An 18,880-nucleotide genomic window follows, 5' to 3' on the forward strand; every position below is an offset into this window, starting at 1 on the left:
TAAATATAGTACTTAGTGAGTATAAGAATGAAATAGCAGCCGGGCCCGGTGGCTCACGCCTGTAATCCTAGCTGCTCAGGAGGCTGAGATCTGAGGATCAACTTTCAAAGCCAGCCCGGGCACGAAAGGACCTGAGACTCTTATCTCCAATTAACCTCTAGAAAAATGGGAAGTGGGGCTTGGCTCATTGATAGCCTTGAGCTGAAGAGCTCAGGGACAGTGCCCAGGCCGAGTTCAAGCCCTGTGACCCATAAAACAAAAGAATAAAGTAGCAAAGTATAACTTGTTCAGGGAACTGTGAGTAAAATCAATGGAGGCCTTGGAGCTCAAAAGTCTGGAAAACATTATAACATAAATGTATTACTTTTCCTAGGGGAAATCTGCATTTTAGGTGCTGGTGGCAATTAGGAGTGGATTGGTATTAGAGATTTATTTAGTAGGGAAAAAAAGGTAAATTAAAGTAGAAGTGTAGGGCCGGGAGTTTGGCCTAGTGGTTAAAGTGCTTGCCTAGCATGCATGAAGACCTGGGTTCGATTCCTCGGTACCACATACATAGAAAAAAAGCCAGAAGTGGTGCTGAGGCTCAAGTGGTAGAGCTCTAGCCTTGGGAAAGTCCAAGGACAGTGCTCAGGCCCTGAGCTCAAGCCCAGGACTGGCAAAAAAAAATAAAAAATAAATAAAATAAAATAAAGAATCTATGTGTCATTAATCAGAGCTTTATTAAAAAAATAAAGTAGAAATGTAACATGAGCCTTGTGTGACTTGAAATTTCCTATGAGCTGCCCTCATAAAATTTAAGAAGAGATAAGAAAAATAATTTTAATAATGTTTCATTGTTCGATATAGTCAAGAAAATATAATTTCAACCCACAGAATTGACTCTGTTGACATTTTATTTTGTGCAACATTTGAAATCTGGTGTATATTTTACAATTAATGTGCACATCATTTTTTTATTACCTGTGGTTCAAGAGATTGATGGGCACATACAGCTCGTAGCTACAATTCCAGAGCCTGATTGTATTGGCTAGAAAATCTCTGTAGGTCAGGGTCACTCAGACCAGGAGAGAAGACTTCATCAGCAAATAAAAATCTGCTGAAGGCTGGAGATGTAACTCAGTTAGGTAGAGCCCTGCTCATTATGTACAAGGACCTAGGTTCCATCCCCAAGATCACACATACATACCAACACACACACACAAACACAAAGTGTTGATGATGATGTGAAAGAGAAAGGTCAAATAATCTCTAACAAAGGGTAATTGACATGTAATTTTATCAAACTATGGAATACTTTTATAATCTAATATTGATAATATGGAAATTTAAACCTTTCCATAGAACAATGAACTCCATTTCTAAGATACAACTCATATCACAATAAAAAGTTGCTTCACACTGGTTCTATACCGAGTTGGATAATCTTTTGTTATTTTCTTACTGCAGGCTGGGACCAATCCTTAAATTTCTCAGGCTAATTCTATGTATTCACTCTCATCCATCAACCTTTCAACCAAGAGGGCAGCTGGTCAAGCCAGGCTCTCACACGAGAACTACAGCAGACATCTTAGAATTGGGTGCTCATTCCCTCCTTTCATTTCATAGGTATAAATACTATAAAGACTAAAAAATTACTGTAGTAGGGTAACAGAGGGAATGAATATGATCAAAATACATTATATGCATGTATGACAATGATACATGAAACCCATTCCTTTGTATAATGCATATACACTAGCAAAATTTAATTTAATTTAAACATCACTGTAGCTTAAGACAGCATCATATCTATATTCAGATATCCACTCCTTCTTCTAGAATGGTAGTATTATGAAAACCTAGTCCCTCATCAGTTTTGACAAGAAAAAATGTGTCCAATATTGCCATATCTCTAACAGAAACTAACTGGATGGGTGAGATTAATTGGAATACATTGTAAATATGTGGAAATGTAATGGTGAAATCTTCTTCTATAAAACTAATGTGAACTAATAAACGCGAAATTAACTGAATAGAATTTTTGACACTTTAATCAATAAATCATGTGAGAGGAAAGAGTGGGGTCTCTTCAGTATTCATGAAATGAATTGAGTTCATCATTAAGTTGACTGACCAGCAGAAGCTATGCATAGGGGTGATTACCTTATCGCAGATTGAACTTCAGCAGCAGGAAGAGTATGATTTTTTGAAGGATCTGTAACCACAAACCAGAATGACACTCTCTGTGTTACGTTGCACAGAAGCACATGGGAAATTCTGCAGAAGATGAAAAGAAAACAAACATTTAGAATGTCACTGTAAATGATATTAAACTGTTCCCTCTGTAGTAATTATCATCTTATGATGCCTCTATGTCATCTATCTATCCGTAAAAAATCATTTCTACAATTTTCTTAGAAAAAATTATAGAGATCCCCATTGTTTCAAATAATATACTTGAAGATCATTCTTTAAATAAGGGATCTGCCAAGAATAAAAAAATGAAATAAGTGGCAATGTATTTTGTATTTATATGCTTTCAACTACAAATTGGAAATGTGACTCATTCGATTCTATATAGATCAATTACAATTAAAGACAGAAATCACATTTGTGGTCAGGAAAAACATAATCTAGACATGGATATTTGAAAGTTGGAACATATAAGACTATGAAAACACAAAACTGCCAGTGTTAAACATAAATCCTCGTTGGCTTTTTTCCATTTTTAATAGCTAAGTTATTTTAAAAATGGCATTGTCATCATCTTGCAAGAATAAAACACATCAATTATATTTACTGAAGAAACTTTTTATTTTATTTTATTATCAGGGTAATGTATAAAGGGTTACAGTTACATTTGTCAGGTAGTGGGTATATTACTTCTCACACATCGATATCCCTTCTCATGCTTTTGTGCCCATTTCCCTCCCCCCAACCACTTCACAATCATCTAGTTTTCCCCCTTCCCTACCCTATTTCAAATAAATAATCGTATATACAATATACCAGGTAACAAAGTCAGATACAGTAACCACGTGAGATTAACCATAAGGGGGAAAAAAGGAATAATAGTACATGAAGAACAACAATCACAAAGATAAACTTCTGTATCCTAGAGTTCATTTTGTTTAGTCTCATTCTATGAGACTGTTTTTAATTAGTGTATTACGCTCATTTTTACAATCATGAAAAAGCACCCTCTGTAAATGGCTTCTCATGTTTTATCCTTGTCAATGTCTGATACAAAAGTAGAGACAAGTGCCGGACCCATCAGCCAGGAGCTAAGTGTCTGGGCTCAGCAATGAGAAAGAAAAGGAAGAAGCGGGGCCGGGAGTTTGGCCTAGTGGTAGAGTGCTTGCCTATCATGCATGAAGACCCGGGTTCGATTCCTCGGTACCACATACATAGAAAAAAGCCGGAAGTGGTGCTGAGGCTCAAGTGGTGGAGCTCTAGCCTTGAGAAAGTCCAAGGACAGTGCTCAGGCCCTGAGCCCAAGCCCAGGACTGGCAAAAAAAATAGAAAGAAGCTGGACCTGCCCTTCTCATGTGAATGACAAAGATTAATATGAAGCACCCTGGCTGCCGTTTTGACTAGAACGAAGGGGAGGAGTGAACACGCTTAGCCTTGTGCGCATGCCCAGTGTACATTCTTGGCCTATGCCTTGTCACCTACCCTACTGCTTTGTCTTCCTAACCTGGAGCACATGCCTAGACAATCCCCTGTGTCAGGTAGCCCACATACTTTTTCTTCCTAATTCCGTCTATGTGCCCCGTGTAAAGGCCCAGACTATCCCAGACCCATGTCATGTGCCCCAAGCCATTTGGTCTATCTAACTTGTTGCATGTGCCCACTTTGGTGTCCACCTGCCGCCATACCCACTTCCCCATTCCCTGCCTTGTTACATGTCCCAGGCAGGTTGGCTTCATAACTGGGTGGGCGTGCCCAGTGTGCCTGGCCACGCCCTCTCATCCGCTAGGCTACGTGCCCCACACACGTTTTCGCCCAAACTTGGTGCGCATGCCCACTGTGCAGGCCTAGCCACCCCCGTCACGCCACATGCTCTTCAGCTTGCCTTCCTAAACTTGTGCGCATGCCTAGCCCATCCCATGACATGCGCCTCAGGAATATTTTGCCTTCTTAACCCAGTGCGCATGCCCCACGCACTGGCCAAAGGTCATTCGGAGACTGCTGGTAGCTTTTTCCGCTAGCAGTCTACCGACATAAGAGCGAGATCCATACTTCAGTCCACGGACTCCCTAGCCCAGCACAGTCATGGGAAGCTACCTGAGCAAATACCTGAGCCCACACAAGGACATTGTACAGCCGTGGGCCGGCATGACCAGCTCTCGGAAGCCGAGGAACATCCGTCGCAGAACTTTCTGGGCCGCCTTCCGGGCCACCTACCTTGGCAAGTACTTGATTCGCTACCTAAACACATTCAAGGCCTTGCTGTGGCCTTCAGCCGGAAGGCGCAACTCTGTGAGGCCTAGGCCTACCCGTGACGACGTCACCAGCTACTACCAGGCTACACGCAAGACCTGCATGCGGCCCTTCGGCCGGAAGCACCGCTCTTCGCAAGCGGGCCCTACCCACTGCAGCAACCTCACCAGCTACTACCGGGCTACACGCAAGGTCATGGTGCAGCCCTTCTGGAAGCGCCACTCTGTGAGGTACAAGCACAAACATCGCAGCGCGATCACGAACGTTTGCTTGGACAAAGCTGTACGTATGACCACCTTGCAGTACTTCATCCAGAAGAACCTCTCTGTGAGGCCCATGTTTGCCCACCAGTATGTGGAGCCCAAGGTGAGCAACCAGATGCTGCTGCTTGGCCCTCAGCTCAACAAAGTCCCAAGGGCACTCAGCAAACCTGCTCCGAGCCGTATTCCTCGCAGGCTGTCTCTCTGGCTCCCAGTGAGGCCTGATTATCCTGGTGGCGAATACAACCATTACCTGCAGCACAGGATTTGGTCCCCTCAAGTTCCTTCAGGAGATCCAAAGCCTGGTCAGAGGGCATATCTGCATTCCTGGAAGTCTAGAGCAGCCCCTCAGTGGTCCACCCCACAAGGAAAATCCAGAGGCCAAGGTCAAAGAAAGCTAATGAAACTGGGCCAAAGCAAGTTTGGCAATCCTGTCTGGTCTAAGGTTCTGCGCCTCAAGAGTTCTGCACCTCTACCAAGTGCCTTCATTTCTGACACCGGTAAAACTGCGGCCAGATCTCTCACCCCTGGGCTGGGGTCACTAAACAAAAGCAACAGCTCCACCGAGATGCTGAAGAGACAGATCTGCAGCTATGCTTCAGCCTGCCCAGTCTGCTCTCCATCAGATGTAGCCTTCCTTCAGCCTGCTGAGCCTGCTGCCGGAACTGCTAAGAGGAACACACCAGCCCAGGATGCAGTGGCAGAGCCTCAACTGGAGAATGGTGAGAAAACGCCATGCTGCCTTCCAGCCCCCAACCCTCCTGACTGTCCCAGCAGCCCACTGGGACCACTTGCCCCTGAGCTCATCCAAGCTGCTGGCCCCCTGGCTCCTGAGGGGCAGGGCTCTGCCTCCTAAAGCCACAGCCTTTGCATTCTACTTACCCCGCTCTACCCCCCAGAAGTCACTGGACAATCTGGAAACTTCCCACCCCTTCGGTTGAGAGCACTCCCTCCTTACCCTGCAGAGCCCACTGTTAAGAGACTTTCCAGGACTTTCCCCTGCCAACCCAGACTTAAAAAGGTAGGATTCCCCTCAAAATGCCCAGTTTGTGTAGTTAGATATTTGGTTCTGTTGTGTATAATAAAGACAAGAAGTTTGTTAATCTAGAAAATGTCGTAGTCTTTATTGTTGTTTTGTTCTTTTTTCTCTATTAAGTATTGAGGATATTTCACATGAATATATAGTTTTAATCTTTATCTTTATTGTTCTAAAGGTGATTTACAGAGGGGTTACTCTGCTAACTCAGGTAATGAGTATATTTCTTTTTGTCACCCCTGCCTTCACTCTCTTACAGTTTTGCCTTCCCGTCCCCATCCACATGTTGTAGAGCTCATTTTCAATAGTGTCTAGTAAATACCACTGCTGCATTTGTTCACTGTCTCTCCAGTTCTATGCTTAACCTTACCCCTTCCCAAAGACATAATCAAACAAGACCAAAAAGACCTAGTTTCCATTTCATTTCCATAAGTAGTATTTTATATGACCATATGCACAGAGGCATTACTTGAGTTCCTCCCCTAAGAATATACTACTTTGATCTCACAGTGTGTGACTGCCTAGAGTTTTATGTAATTTGTCATGTACTGGTGTACTTTAGGTGTAGCTTCTGCGTGAGAAGAAACATGGATCATTTGTCTCTCTGGGATTGGCTTTCCTCACTTAACATGGTTTGTTTTAAGTCCCTCCATTTCCCTGCAAATGACTTAGTTATTCTTCCTAAGGCTATGTAAAATTCCATTGGGTATAATTACCATGGTTTTTTACCATTTGTCCATTGTAGGGTATTTGGGGTGTCTCCTTAACTTGGCTATTATGTGGTAGCGAATACAATATCTCTATGGTAGCCTGGGTTATAATGTGGCTAGATGCCCAGAAATGGTATAGCTGGATCATGGGAAACATCTGAGTTTAGAGGTTTTTGTTGTTGCTTGTATTTTTCTAGTGCCAGTACTAAGCTGTAAATTCAGGACCTAGGTACTATTACTAAGCTGGGGGACTCAAATATAGTGCTCTATCACTTTGATCTACTGCTCCATTTCTAGCTTTTTAGTACTTAATTGGAGCTAAGAGTTTTAAAGTTTTTCCTGCTTTCTGGCTTTGAACTGAGATCCTTAGATCTCAGCCTCTTGAATACCAGGATTATAGGAATGAGTAACCTATGCCCAGCTTATGGTTAGATTTTTGGAGGAACCACTGCAACACCATTCAGAGTGGCTCTACTAGTCACTTTCCATCATTTCCTTATCTACCTGTTTGTGGTTACAACATTTCGTACTTAATTAGAAAAAAAGCAGTGGGCCAGGAGTTTGGCCTAGTGGTTAAAGTGCTTGCCTAGCACGCATGAAGACCCGGGTTCGATTCCTTGGTACCACATATATAGAAAAAGCCAGAAGTGGTGCTGAGGCTCAAGTGGTAGAGCTCTAGCCTTGAGAAAGTCCAAGGACAGGGCTCAGGCCCTGAGCTCAAGCCCAGGACTGGCAAAAAAAGCAGAAAATATAGTTCCATCTTTAAAATAATAGAGGGCTGGAATGTGGCTTAGTGGTAGAGTGTTTGCCTAGCTGTATGCAGTCCTGGGTTTAATGCCTCAGTACCACAAAATCAGAAAAATCTGGAAGTGGCTCAAATGGTAATTTGCTAGCCTCGAGCAAAAGAAGCTCAGTGACAGTGCCCAGGCCCTGAGTTCAAGCCCCAAGACTGGCAAAAATAAGTAAACAAATAAATAGGCTGGACTTGATGTCAATAGCTCATGCCTGTAATTCTAGCTGCTCAGGAGGCTGAGATCTGAGGATCACAGTTCAAACCAGCCTAGCCAGGAAAGGACATGAGACTCATCTCCATTAACTACCAGAAAACTAGAAGCAGTGCTATGGCTCAATGCCCACTGCATTCCTGGAGTTTTGACCCTCTTATTGTAGGCGTCTTGTCATAGGTAGAGCAATAGGTAGGTACTATCATGCCTTACCTCTTTCTGTTTGAAATGGAGCCTTTTGACCTTTTCTGCCCAAATTATCCTGAAACCATGATCCCAATGTCAGTCTCCTTCATAGCCTGGATCCCAGGCAGAGAGCACTAATATTCTATTCGAAATTATGCACCGTAGCTAAGTGTGGTCCTTCACACCTGTAATCCTAGCATTCAGGAGGCTGAGTAGGAGGCTAAAAGAGTTAAAGGAGAGGGCCTGGAGCAGAGCATAGTGGTAGAATGCTTGCCTAGCATGCACAAAGCACTGGGTTAGATTACCTACTACCACATATTCAGAAAAAGCCAGAAGCAGTGCTGTAGCTCAAGTGGTAGAGTGCTAGCCTTGAGAAAGCCCAAAGACAGTGCCCAGGCCCTGAATTCAAGCCCCAGGACTGGCAAAAACAAAAAACAAAGAAACAAAAGAATTAAAGGAGAGCCTGAGTTGCAGGTCATATGTTGTTTGAAAATTCCAAAGGATTGGGGTATAACTCATTAATCAAGCACTTCTCTACCTTGGTTGAGATCCTGGGTTCTATTTCTAGCAATGGGTGAAAAAAAAGACTACTTCATGATTTTTCCAACTAGCACTACTGGTATGAGGGACAGATCATTCTTTGTGGTTGGAGACTGTCCTAAGAAGTAGAAGGTGTAAGCTACTTACCTGACCTCTGACAAATGTGTGTCAGTAGCATAGTCAAAGTTGTGACCATCCGCAGTGTATCCAGGCATTGCCAAATAATCACTGGAATGAGGAGGTCATAATTCACACTGGTAGAGAACACTGAGCATCACTGACCTCTACTGGCAAGAAATAGTCAAGGTAAGTCTTTTCGTTATGTATGCTTATAATACATAACAAAGGTATAGATATGAACAAAATAAAGTTGTGTATGGATGCTTATTTGGTTGAACTATGCTGTAAACACTGCAATGCATTCCCACCCCTGTCCTGAGGGAAATAATGCACTATAGCTCTCTCTGCAGACCCCCACTCAGAGCCTCTCATCTTCTAGGATTTCCAGTTTCTCTTCCACAGCCCATCTGGGGAGACACTGAAGAAAGCAGGTCATCTCTCAGAAGGTCCTGCATGGTTGTAACCATGACTTCTCCTTAGAAGTCATGTTTGCTCTCTTAGCCAATGGAGGGTGTGCTACAAGTATTTGTCAAATACAAAACAGCATCCTGGAGAGACAATGGGCTCTATGAGAGTAAGGACTACGTCAAAGGTGAGACACAGCAAAAGTATTCATCATTTTTCTAAGTATTTAAAGGTTTCTTAGGCTTTGCACAATCAGATCAGATGTTATGTTATGGAGATCAGACCAATACACAGCAGTCCTCACTTGTGCATAAAACAATGCACAATGGTCCTGGCTTGTGTATTATAGGATATTAATAGCAAACCTGATACTGTTAATGTTACCTCCAGTTATTGCCATTAAATATGTCTTCAGGCATCCAAATATCTCCTAATGGATAAAATAAATCACGTGGACTTGCTCAATCCTAGCTACTTCGGAAGCAAAAAAAGAGAGGATCATAGTTCAAAACCAATGTGGGCTTTTGTAAATAAAATTCAAGAGACTTTGTCTCAAGCAATGGGTCTACAGCCTGTCATCCCAAGCTACAGAAGAAGTATAATGGCTGGGCGCAGGAGCATATGCCTGTTATCCTAGCGATAAAATGAAGTACAGGTAGGAAGCTTTCAGATGAGGTCAGCAAGACCCCCATCTCAAAAATAGCAGAAAAAAGGACCAGAAGTGTGGCCTAGTGGTAGAGTGCTTGCCTAGCATGCACAAAGACCCAGGATCGATTCCTCAGTACCACATATATAGAAACGCCAGAAGTGGTACTGTGGCTCATGTGATAGATGGCTAACTTTGAGGAAAGTCCAAGAACAGTGCTCAGGACCTGAGTTCAAGCCCCAGAAATGGCAAAAAAAAACAGAAAAAGTTGCTAGTAGAGTAGCTCAAGTGGTATTATCTGCCTAATAAGCATTACATCCTAAGTTCAAATGCTAGTACCACCAAAGGGAAGAGAAATCATCCCTTAGTGGAAATCACTGAAGTACAACTACATATTTTGAATAAAAACATAAATCTTAAACCACCAAATGAAAAAGTACAGTATATGTAGCAAGTGTCATTTATGTCAATAAAATGAATGAAAAATAGCATTTCTTGTTATGCTGGAACCAGGAATTGAACTCAGGACCTCAAACTCTCACTTGGCTTTTTCCCATTCAAGACTACTACTCTACCACTTGAACCATGCCTTCAAGGTGTTTTTTTGAAGATCGATTAGAGATAAAGTTTCTCAGACTTCTGCTTAGGCTCACTTTGAACTTCAATTCTCATATCTCTGCCTTCTGAGTAACAAGGATTATAGTCATGAGCCACCAGCATCAAGCCTTTCTATCCTAATAGAGGAGGCCAAAATCCAGGTATAGATTCATCTAGATACTCCGTGTGTGTGGTTCTTTCCACCTACAGCCTCATTACATATTGTTCAAACACGAATTTCATAGACTATTAAAGAGTCAGAGAATACAGCCATAAACAAAGCATTCTTTTCCCATGGAACTTGCTTCTAAGTGTATAGATGCTAACAATAATCAAGAAAATAAAGAAATGCATATAGTTGGGAGGGTGGTATGCATAGTGGAGGGACACAGAAAATTCCTTTATCACGTTTTTGGCCCTCAATACTTCCCTCTGTTTCCCTCACCATGGACATTAAAAAACAAATTCAAAGCCCAGAAGTCACACATCTTGTCATGCCCTATCTGGGAATAAACCCAAAATGTAGGGAAAAAAGGGCTTTTGATTTCATGTGGCTGATTCAACGTCTTTGTCAAGAACTTCATGGTATCTAACCAAAGAGCATTCTTTTTTATTTTATCACCTGTTCATCCTGATCATCAGGAACACTACCTCACAGTTCATCCACCTAAAGACAAATGAATTCTCTTGGGCCCTAGGACATTAAGGAATCAAAGTACAACAGTTGACTTCTTCCTAATTATAGACTATGTACAACTAGTGCGACTTATCCCTGATGTTCCAAATAAATCTTCCCAAGATTTGCACAAAACATGTTTTGATGTGATAAACTTCAGTGCTATTAGAGCAATGAAAATTCGATATTTCTAAGAGATTTAATACAGGTGGATCTGATTAATTTTACAAAACATACACAAATGGCTGCCTGAAGCAAATCATTAGGAAGTATAAATATTCCTTCGCACTCCTATATAGGAACTATAGGAAGCCCCGGTCTGTTGCTGATTCTCTAAGGATTGGCTCCACTGCCATTTCTCACCAATGGGGCCAGACATGCCAATAGTATCTAAGGGTCGTAAGAATACAGCTCTTGTTTCTAAAATTAGGACTAAATACAGTGAGTTGGGCTCCTGCTTTATAAGCACAAGACTACTAATCCCCTTACCTTACTATGGATACAAGAGCACACATTGTTCCTTTTTAAATCACAAGACTTTAAATAATTAAAGCAAGACGAAAATCTGTTACATGGTCTACACTTCTTAAGTCGGAAAGAGAAAACCATGCTTGAGACAGACTTTTACCTGTCTTGCTGAAAGTGGTAAATTACCTAAAAGCCAAAGTTGGAATAAATTAAATATGTAATATTTTCAGTTTGCCTGGGGAATAAACTAAACTTCAAATGTAGATCACAACTTTCTTAGAAGCTGCTTACAATGTTTTGAGTTTTCTGTGCCACTATTTTTAGCAAACCTGGCCAAAATTATATTTTAAACTGGAAAACATCTAGTTGCCATCTTCAACCAAACTCCCAATAAAATCTCTAGTAACTCACTCTAATGAAACTAGAACTTCCACTTAGATTAATTTTTCATACACGTTTCACTTTTCTTTAAAAACCTCAGCAAACAGCAATAAAATCATTTTGAGATAGTTTGCAAAAAATAACTCTTGAAAGAATTTCCTTCTTTCAAACACATTATAGCCCTTCTTTTTTTTGCCAGTCCTGGGCTTGAGCTCAGGGCCTGCGCAGTATCCTTGGACTTTCTCAAGGCTAGAACTCTACCACTTGAGCCTCAGCACCAATTCCGGCTTTTTTCTATGTATGTGGTACCGAGGAATTGAACCCGGGTCTTCACGCATGCTAGGCAAGCACTCTACCACTAGACCAAACTCCCAGCCCCATAGCCCTTCTCTTTTTATGTCTACCACATCCAGGTTCATGGCAGTAGGACCCAGGACATGTGGACCTAGTTTATCCATCATTTTAATTTAAGTGCCCATAAAATAGCATGCTTTCAATAACAGTTAATTCTGAAGATCTGACTGTTTAGACCACAATGAAAGAAGGTATTTATGTCTACTGATACCATTTGCCTTTGGCCTGACAGCTCTCTCTCTCTCTCTCTCTCTTACTCCCCTGCTGACAGCATCTGGAACATGTGGTGAAACCTGCCTGTCACTTCTGGCTACTACATCAAGCAGGCCAGACTAATATACTGTCCTCCTCCCTCCAACCTGCAGCTGTTCTCCTTCCAGCTGTTCCATCCAAGCAGGGACACTGAGTGTCAGCCCTTTGCCCTCCACCCTGCATGCCTACCCTCCCTCATGCCCGTTCTCCCTCTTGTATAAGTGGGAAAGGGAGTATGTGGCAGGGGAGTCAGATAAGAAAAGACCTAGGCCTTTCCTTGGCCAGAGCCTTCTGTGGTTTCCATGTGCTGTTAGTGGTTCCTTGGTGGCAGGCACCCAGAGGCTCTGCATTCCAGGTGCTCCTGTGGAAACTTGGGAGACCGCTTCAAGTACCTGTATCCTGCGTCATTTTCCATGTTCCCTGGGCTCTGCTTCCAGCAGTACAGCTCCAACCTTGCTCTACTACCCAGCTTGCCCTGGGCTTAGTTCTCTGCTCAACAGGCAGTGACTCCATCCAGTCACCTTTGAAAGCTTCCTCTTAATCTTTTGTATCATGTGAACATTTTATTTTAAAATATATGTGACTGTATATGCAAATATATGTCATGTTTATTCAGCTTCCTTAACATCGATTACGTTATTCTTCATAATCACAGCCAATGCATCAGATATTGGAAGGGTGAGAGAAGCTAATACGAATCTTCTGAGTCATTATTACAGTACTCAAACAAAACACTAAGACAGATAGGTTATCAAAATTTATGGCTAAGTTGACGAATATGACTCTGATGAGCATCAAGGTTTTCTTTCTAACTTGAAAATATCCTGAAGTGAAGTCATTTTCCCCATGCTGTCTCATGGTGAGTTGTTCTGGGGCAGGGAGCACCATGTACCAGAGCCTCTACCAATCCAAATGCTCCTTCACTGGAAATGGTCAAGTACCACCTGAAAGGTATGTGTGTCTGCCTGTTGGAACATGCATCTTGTTTCAGTACTTAACTAGAGAATAGCACCAAGGATGCCTGGTGGAGTGGGAAGGGCAAGCTAATTCCCAAAGAGGAAGGAACCCAAACTAAGATTCTCCTTCCAGCTCAGATAAGCCATTTCCTTCCTAAGGAGAGGCAAGGAGTAGAAGGAAAGAGATGCCAGAAATATTATCCTAACCACAAATAGGAAAAGAAGCATCACAGAGAAGATTCCTTCAGAAGATTAGAACAAAATAGAAAACTATTCGAAGTGCTGATTGCTTTCAAGAAAATTAGCATGGGATTATGATAGATTCTAATATTAAAAGAATAACATATAAATATAGGGATTTTCTCTAAATGAATGTAGGATTCTTTGGTATCTATATGCAAGAAAAATTATATGTATGTAATAGAATATAGAAATCTCAGGGAACACAACTACCATTTTGTAAGTAATGTGTCTCTATATTGCCTGTTGAAAAAAGAACATTGTTGGAACAAGATATTAACTATAAGGGCAGCTATGTTACAAAATAATTTTAAGTAAGTTGTGAGTGTCTTAAAAGTTAGTTAAGAAATTCAAGTTAAGATTTAAAATAGTGAACAGTCTTAAGTAATATTGCAAACAGTTGAAATGTTGAACTGTTTACTTACTCTGTATTTTCTCTGTTGGGTATTTTTCTCATGGAGAAAGCCACCATGGCTTTGAAGAGATATTCTTCACTTGTATCCCAGACATACTGAAAGAGAAGGAAATAGAAAATTGAAAGAAATGAGGTTTAACACATACCCATCCATTAGGTGGTTTATTAGGTCATTCTCCCTTTCCTTCATTCTCATTCCTTCCCTCCCTCCCTGCTAATCTCTCTCTCTCTTTTCATCTCTTTCTCCTTCTTTCCTCCTCTTCTTTCTCCTTCTCCCTCTTCCTCTCTGTCTTTATCCCACATCTTTCTCAAACACTGAAAACTAGAGACCATGGTAATTCATGTTCCTTAAAGTCCAGTGTAGGGATTCTTAAACATTTTAACTGAACGATTTTCATACAAAGTGTGGTGTATTTCTTATTGTACTATTTTCCTTAGAAGCTTCGGTGGCATTATGCAGCCACCAGACTGGACATGGTGATAATTCATCTTGGTCATATATATGTTCCCTTCTATCTCTTCCTTTCTCTATTCCCTCATAAACTGACTCTCCCTCCCAGATTACCTTCCCTATAAACAAATTTTATTTTTAATTTTCTTAGCTAGAAAACATTAAGGTATGTATATATTACAGGCTGAATTATATCTTTCTCTCCACATTAAAAAAAAATCATGTTGAAGCCTTAAACCTTAATTCCTCAGATTGTAGCCATATTCAAAGATAGTATCTTTGAAGAAATGATTAAATTGAAAATGAAGTTATTAGGCTCTTGTACAGTAAGACTGATTATTACTAGAAGAAGAAATCTGAATATAGAGTCATACAGAGGGAAGACAATGTGAAAACATAGGAGAGGTGGCCATTTCTAAGCCTAGGAGAAAGGCTTGGAATTGATTCTCTTCTCAAGACCCACAGAAGAAATTAACTCTGTAGGCATCTTGATCTTGAACTTTTACTTTCCAGAACTGAAAAACAATTTCTGTTGATTAAGTCGCTCTGGTCTGTGGTATTTTGTTACAGCAGCCCTAGCAAACTAATATAGTGTATTTGACTAATCTTTTTACTTCTTAAAGCAATTGTAAGAAACCTATGGTGAAAGGAGATAGGCACATTTAGGGACCACCATGGTTTTGTGTGCAAATTAATAAAAGGGAGAAGATAAGTAGAAAAGGCTAAAGGAAAGGATTTTTCTGGGTCTAGGAGGAGTTAGCAAATCATTGACAGGATTTATCTTCCACTCTGGGAGGGAAAATAGATTTTACTATTACATGGGTTCTACTCTTCTAATTGGAATAAGATGGGTGCTAGTGGTGCATGCCTATAATTCCTAACTACTCAGGAAACTGAGATCTGAGGACCATAGTTCAAAGCCAGCCTGAGCAGGAAAGTTTGTGAGACTCTTACCTCTTTTTCTTTTTTTTTGCCAGTCCTGGGCTTGTGCTCAGGGTCTGAGCACTGTCCTGGGGCTTTCTCAAGGCTGGAGCTCTACCACTTGAGCCTCAGCACCACTTCTGGCTTTTTTCTATGTATGTGGTACCGAAGAATCGAACGTGGGTCTTTGTGCATGCTAGGCAAGCACTCTACCACTGGGCTAAACTCTCGGCCCCGAGACTCTTATCTCTAATAAACTACTTAGAAAAAGCAAAGTGTCAAGTGACCATGGCTCAAGTGGTAGAGCGTTAGCTGAGAGCACAAAGAGACACAGAGACAGTACCTCAGGCTCTTTGCTCCTCGTTTTGAGAGGTTGAAATTTTCTAAATTGATTGACTATAATTTAAACAAAAACTTCATGTATTTTCAAGAATGTATTATAGACCACATACTTTAAGTAAACCCATTTTATCAGTGATTTCTATTTTGCTAGCAGCTTATCTTCACTTTCAGGAAAGACTGAACTTGAAGTCATTAGAAATAAGGCACTCAGTACTAAGATGACTATACAGCAGTATGATTAGCAAAGAAAAAATTAAAATGAAAACACAAGTGGCACTTACTGCTTTATCTCCAAGAGCTGTTCGGATACTAAGTCTCACTTTAAAGGCATTTTCTGCATCTGTCAGAAAAAAAAGAAAGCAGTAAATAACAAAAGTCTATCAAATCACAGTTTGAAAAATTCTATTTAATGTAACTCAAATCAACAGATTTAGAAAATCCATTATACTGTCCCCAAATACTTAAGATGAAAATCATGTTAGATGGTTTCAATATATCTCTACAACTTATGAGTCATATGTTCAATTTTCAAGCCACAACATGCCTGCAGATTTAGAAAAGTATAAAATTTGTTCAGTCAATATCTCATCATTTAGAAAAATCTAGATTTAAGATTCAAGGTAACATACCTGGTTGACAAAGTTCAGCCTGAATAGCATTCACCAAGAAAAAGAGCAGCCACAACATTCTTTCAGAGTTGAAAACAGGAGACCAACACAGGGAAAAAATTCCACCTTCTCCTTAAAGCTGTCTTAGCCATTCTGTGACTGGATTAGAATATCAGAGAAATCAGCCAGCTAACATCTAAAATGTTTAATAATTAACATCCATCACTCAGGTTAAGGCTTCCATATACGCAGACCATCTCCAGTGAGTTCTGTACAAAAATGTGTTTGAAAAACAGATTAGTTGCTTTTTAACAAACTCTACCTGAAAAGAATGTTTCTCTTGCTGACATAATCAGAATACTCCCTGCTTCACACACACCCTTAATTGCTCCTGCAGTTGTCTGAGAGAGTTCTCTCCAGAAGTTTTCTTTGGTATAAACTTTCCTCCTTTCAGGGCTAAATTATCTGGCTCATATATAGAATAATTTGGGAAGCCAGTATCACTCATTTCTTTCTCAAAGCATATCCTTCCCATAATGTCTCCCTTGAGTCTCATATTGGCAGGTACACAGGCATCCAGCTCAGGTTCTACTTCATAGGATCTCCTTTGTATTACTTAGCCTTAATCTCTGGCAGTTATATAAAATAAAATGGAATTGTATGGGGTACTTGCTCTCCAATGTTTTGCACCTGTGCTACCTGATGTGGTAGCCACTAGACGTGGATAACTATAGAGCCAGTGTTGAAAGCACTGGCTGCAATGACATGCATGTAAGTGCTGACTTTCTCAGTCTGGATGAGGTATGGTGGAACCCTCTTGCAGCCATACGACATCTCTAGTCCTCGTGGTCAAAACTGAAAATGCAAGAAAACCCAGTATAAAAGACTTTCTCCTGCTGGGTATCCCACCAATGATGCCATCAAGAGAAGCCACCCAGGGCTCCTTGCCAAGGATTTCCTTCTCAGATGCTACCACTTTCAGTACCCAAATTCTACCTCATTCCCCAGAAATCATAAATGGGAAGATTAGATTGGGTGACCCTGGAGAGAAACAGGAATTTGGATTTTTAAAGCATATCTTCATAGGAAGATGCAAACAGCGATGTATCTGTAGCACTTTGAGTATTTTTTTCCCTTCCAAGAAAGCTTGAGATTCTATTGATGACAACTCATTGTTGTTGTCTAGATCCACAAGAAGAAGTCTTTCTTCATCTCTTTCATTTCTGATGCAAGAACAGTGAGACTGGAAAAACTGTCCCAGAGGCAGAAGGAACTAAGTCAGTCCAGTCATTCTAGGAATGTCACTGTTAGGTATAATGGAAATTGCCTAGAAAACAGATTACTTAACTTCCCTCGGGAATGGAAAAGTCAATAAACACAGAGAAAAGAAACTTAACCAAGTACTCTATTTGCATTAAGGAACAGAGCCTTATTAGGGACACAAAAATCTGATTAAACTTTTCCTTCCATCTTGAATTTTATCAAAGTAACAGATTTCTTCCTATGATCTTACATAACACTTGTATGAGTAGAACTGAAGACATTATATACTGAGTCTTAGTCAGTGTGAGCTACTGATTTGAAAGGAGAATAAAAATCTCTATTTTCAGTTAGGGATTTTCAATGTTGTCTCATTATAAAAATAGGGAAAAACGGAAAGAAAAATTCATCCTAGAAAATACAGGAGAAGCAAAAAAGGAAAAGAAAAGAAAAACATATACATTTAATAGTTGAAACACACTTTCCTTCTTGTGTGATGTTATTGTTCTTATTATTTGATTTCATTAGACACTATTTGAACAGGTGATACAGTAGTAGGAATATTACTGAGACCTTTGCCTTCTTCCTTACTTGAATGGGAATGCTGCTTCACCACAGAATCTGGTGGCCTGCTTTAAAAATATGTTATGGGGCTGGGAGCATGGCCTTGTGGTAGAGTGCTTTATATTAATAATTGACATTATATTTTAACAGCTATCTTTTCATTTATTTATGATCATAGAGTTTACCTGTTGGTTCATTATTTTAATATATTGCTTTAAAAGATTAAATATGTCTTACTGGGCACTGTTGGCTCACACCTATAATCCTAGCTACTCAGTAGACTAAGATCTGAGGATTGCTGTTCAAAACCAAACAGGACAAAAAAGTCCATGAGACCCTTGTCTCCAATTAACCCCCAAAAAAGTCAGAAGTGGAGCTGTGGATCAAATGGTAGAGTGTTCCCCTTGAGCACAAAAGTGCAAAGACAGCAACCGGGCCCTCAGTTCAAGCACCAGGATCTGAACACACACAAAAATACTTTACATTGATCCAACCCCTAGATAAACTGGTTTTAAAACTTATTTTTAGCCTGTGGTGAAAATAAATTGCTCATTTTTTCCGTAGGACTTTTGAAAACATATCTTCTTAAAAGAGTATTGCATAATATGTTCTTTTTCAAGTACTGATTCTTGAGGTGTTTTTCTCTTTGTCCTTACAACATCATCTTGAAAAGGATTTCTAGCATTTTTTAATGTTTAGAAATACAATGTCTTGCAAATGGAAGTCCTGTGTTCTAACTACATTGCCACCAAAAAGAAAATTGAAATCTATAATGCATAAAAATGAAGATTCTGGAAAATGTGTCTTGTAGAGGAAGATTCCCTAGAAATTATTTTCTACATTATTACTGATTTCAGGTTTAAAACGTTTTCCTAGAAATAAAGATTATATATGACAAATGGAAAACCAATGGAAAATAAATTAATTGATCCAAACTCAACTATATCAATAGATAAATGTTAATGGCCTACCTATGTTACTTAAAAAGAAGTGACTTTCAATGCATATAATACAACTTGCTTTGCCAAACACAAATCTAAACCTTGCTCTTGGCAAGTCGTTTGTG

At 40.4% G+C, this 18,880-nt stretch overlaps 1 protein-coding gene across 1 annotated transcript in view; it reads right to left on the bottom strand.

The window, feature by feature from the left end:
- The window catches only part of Cltrn (collectrin, amino acid transport regulator), a 28,145-nt gene extending 11,932 nt beyond the window's left edge, over nucleotides 1-16,213 (bottom strand). Inside the window, exons 1-4 of the mRNA XM_090327045.1 lie at nucleotides 16,012-16,213; nucleotides 15,664-15,722; nucleotides 13,679-13,764; nucleotides 2,143-2,256 (exon numbers count right to left, since the gene is read on the bottom strand). Coding sequence (XP_090183171.1) covers nucleotides 2,143-2,256; nucleotides 13,679-13,764; nucleotides 15,664-15,722; nucleotides 16,012-16,069 — 317 coding nt within the window. The 5' untranslated portion in view covers nucleotides 16,070-16,213. The remainder of the gene's footprint in view (nucleotides 1-2,142; nucleotides 2,257-13,678; nucleotides 13,765-15,663; nucleotides 15,723-16,011) is intronic.
- Between the last annotated feature and the right edge of the window lie 2,667 nt (nucleotides 16,214-18,880).

The sequence above is a fragment of the Megascapheus bottae genome, chromosome X, assembly GCF_031878675.1.
Source record: "Megascapheus bottae isolate mThoBot1 chromosome X, mThoBot2.hap1, whole genome shotgun sequence".
NCBI lineage: Eukaryota > Metazoa > Chordata > Mammalia > Rodentia > Geomyidae > Megascapheus > Megascapheus bottae.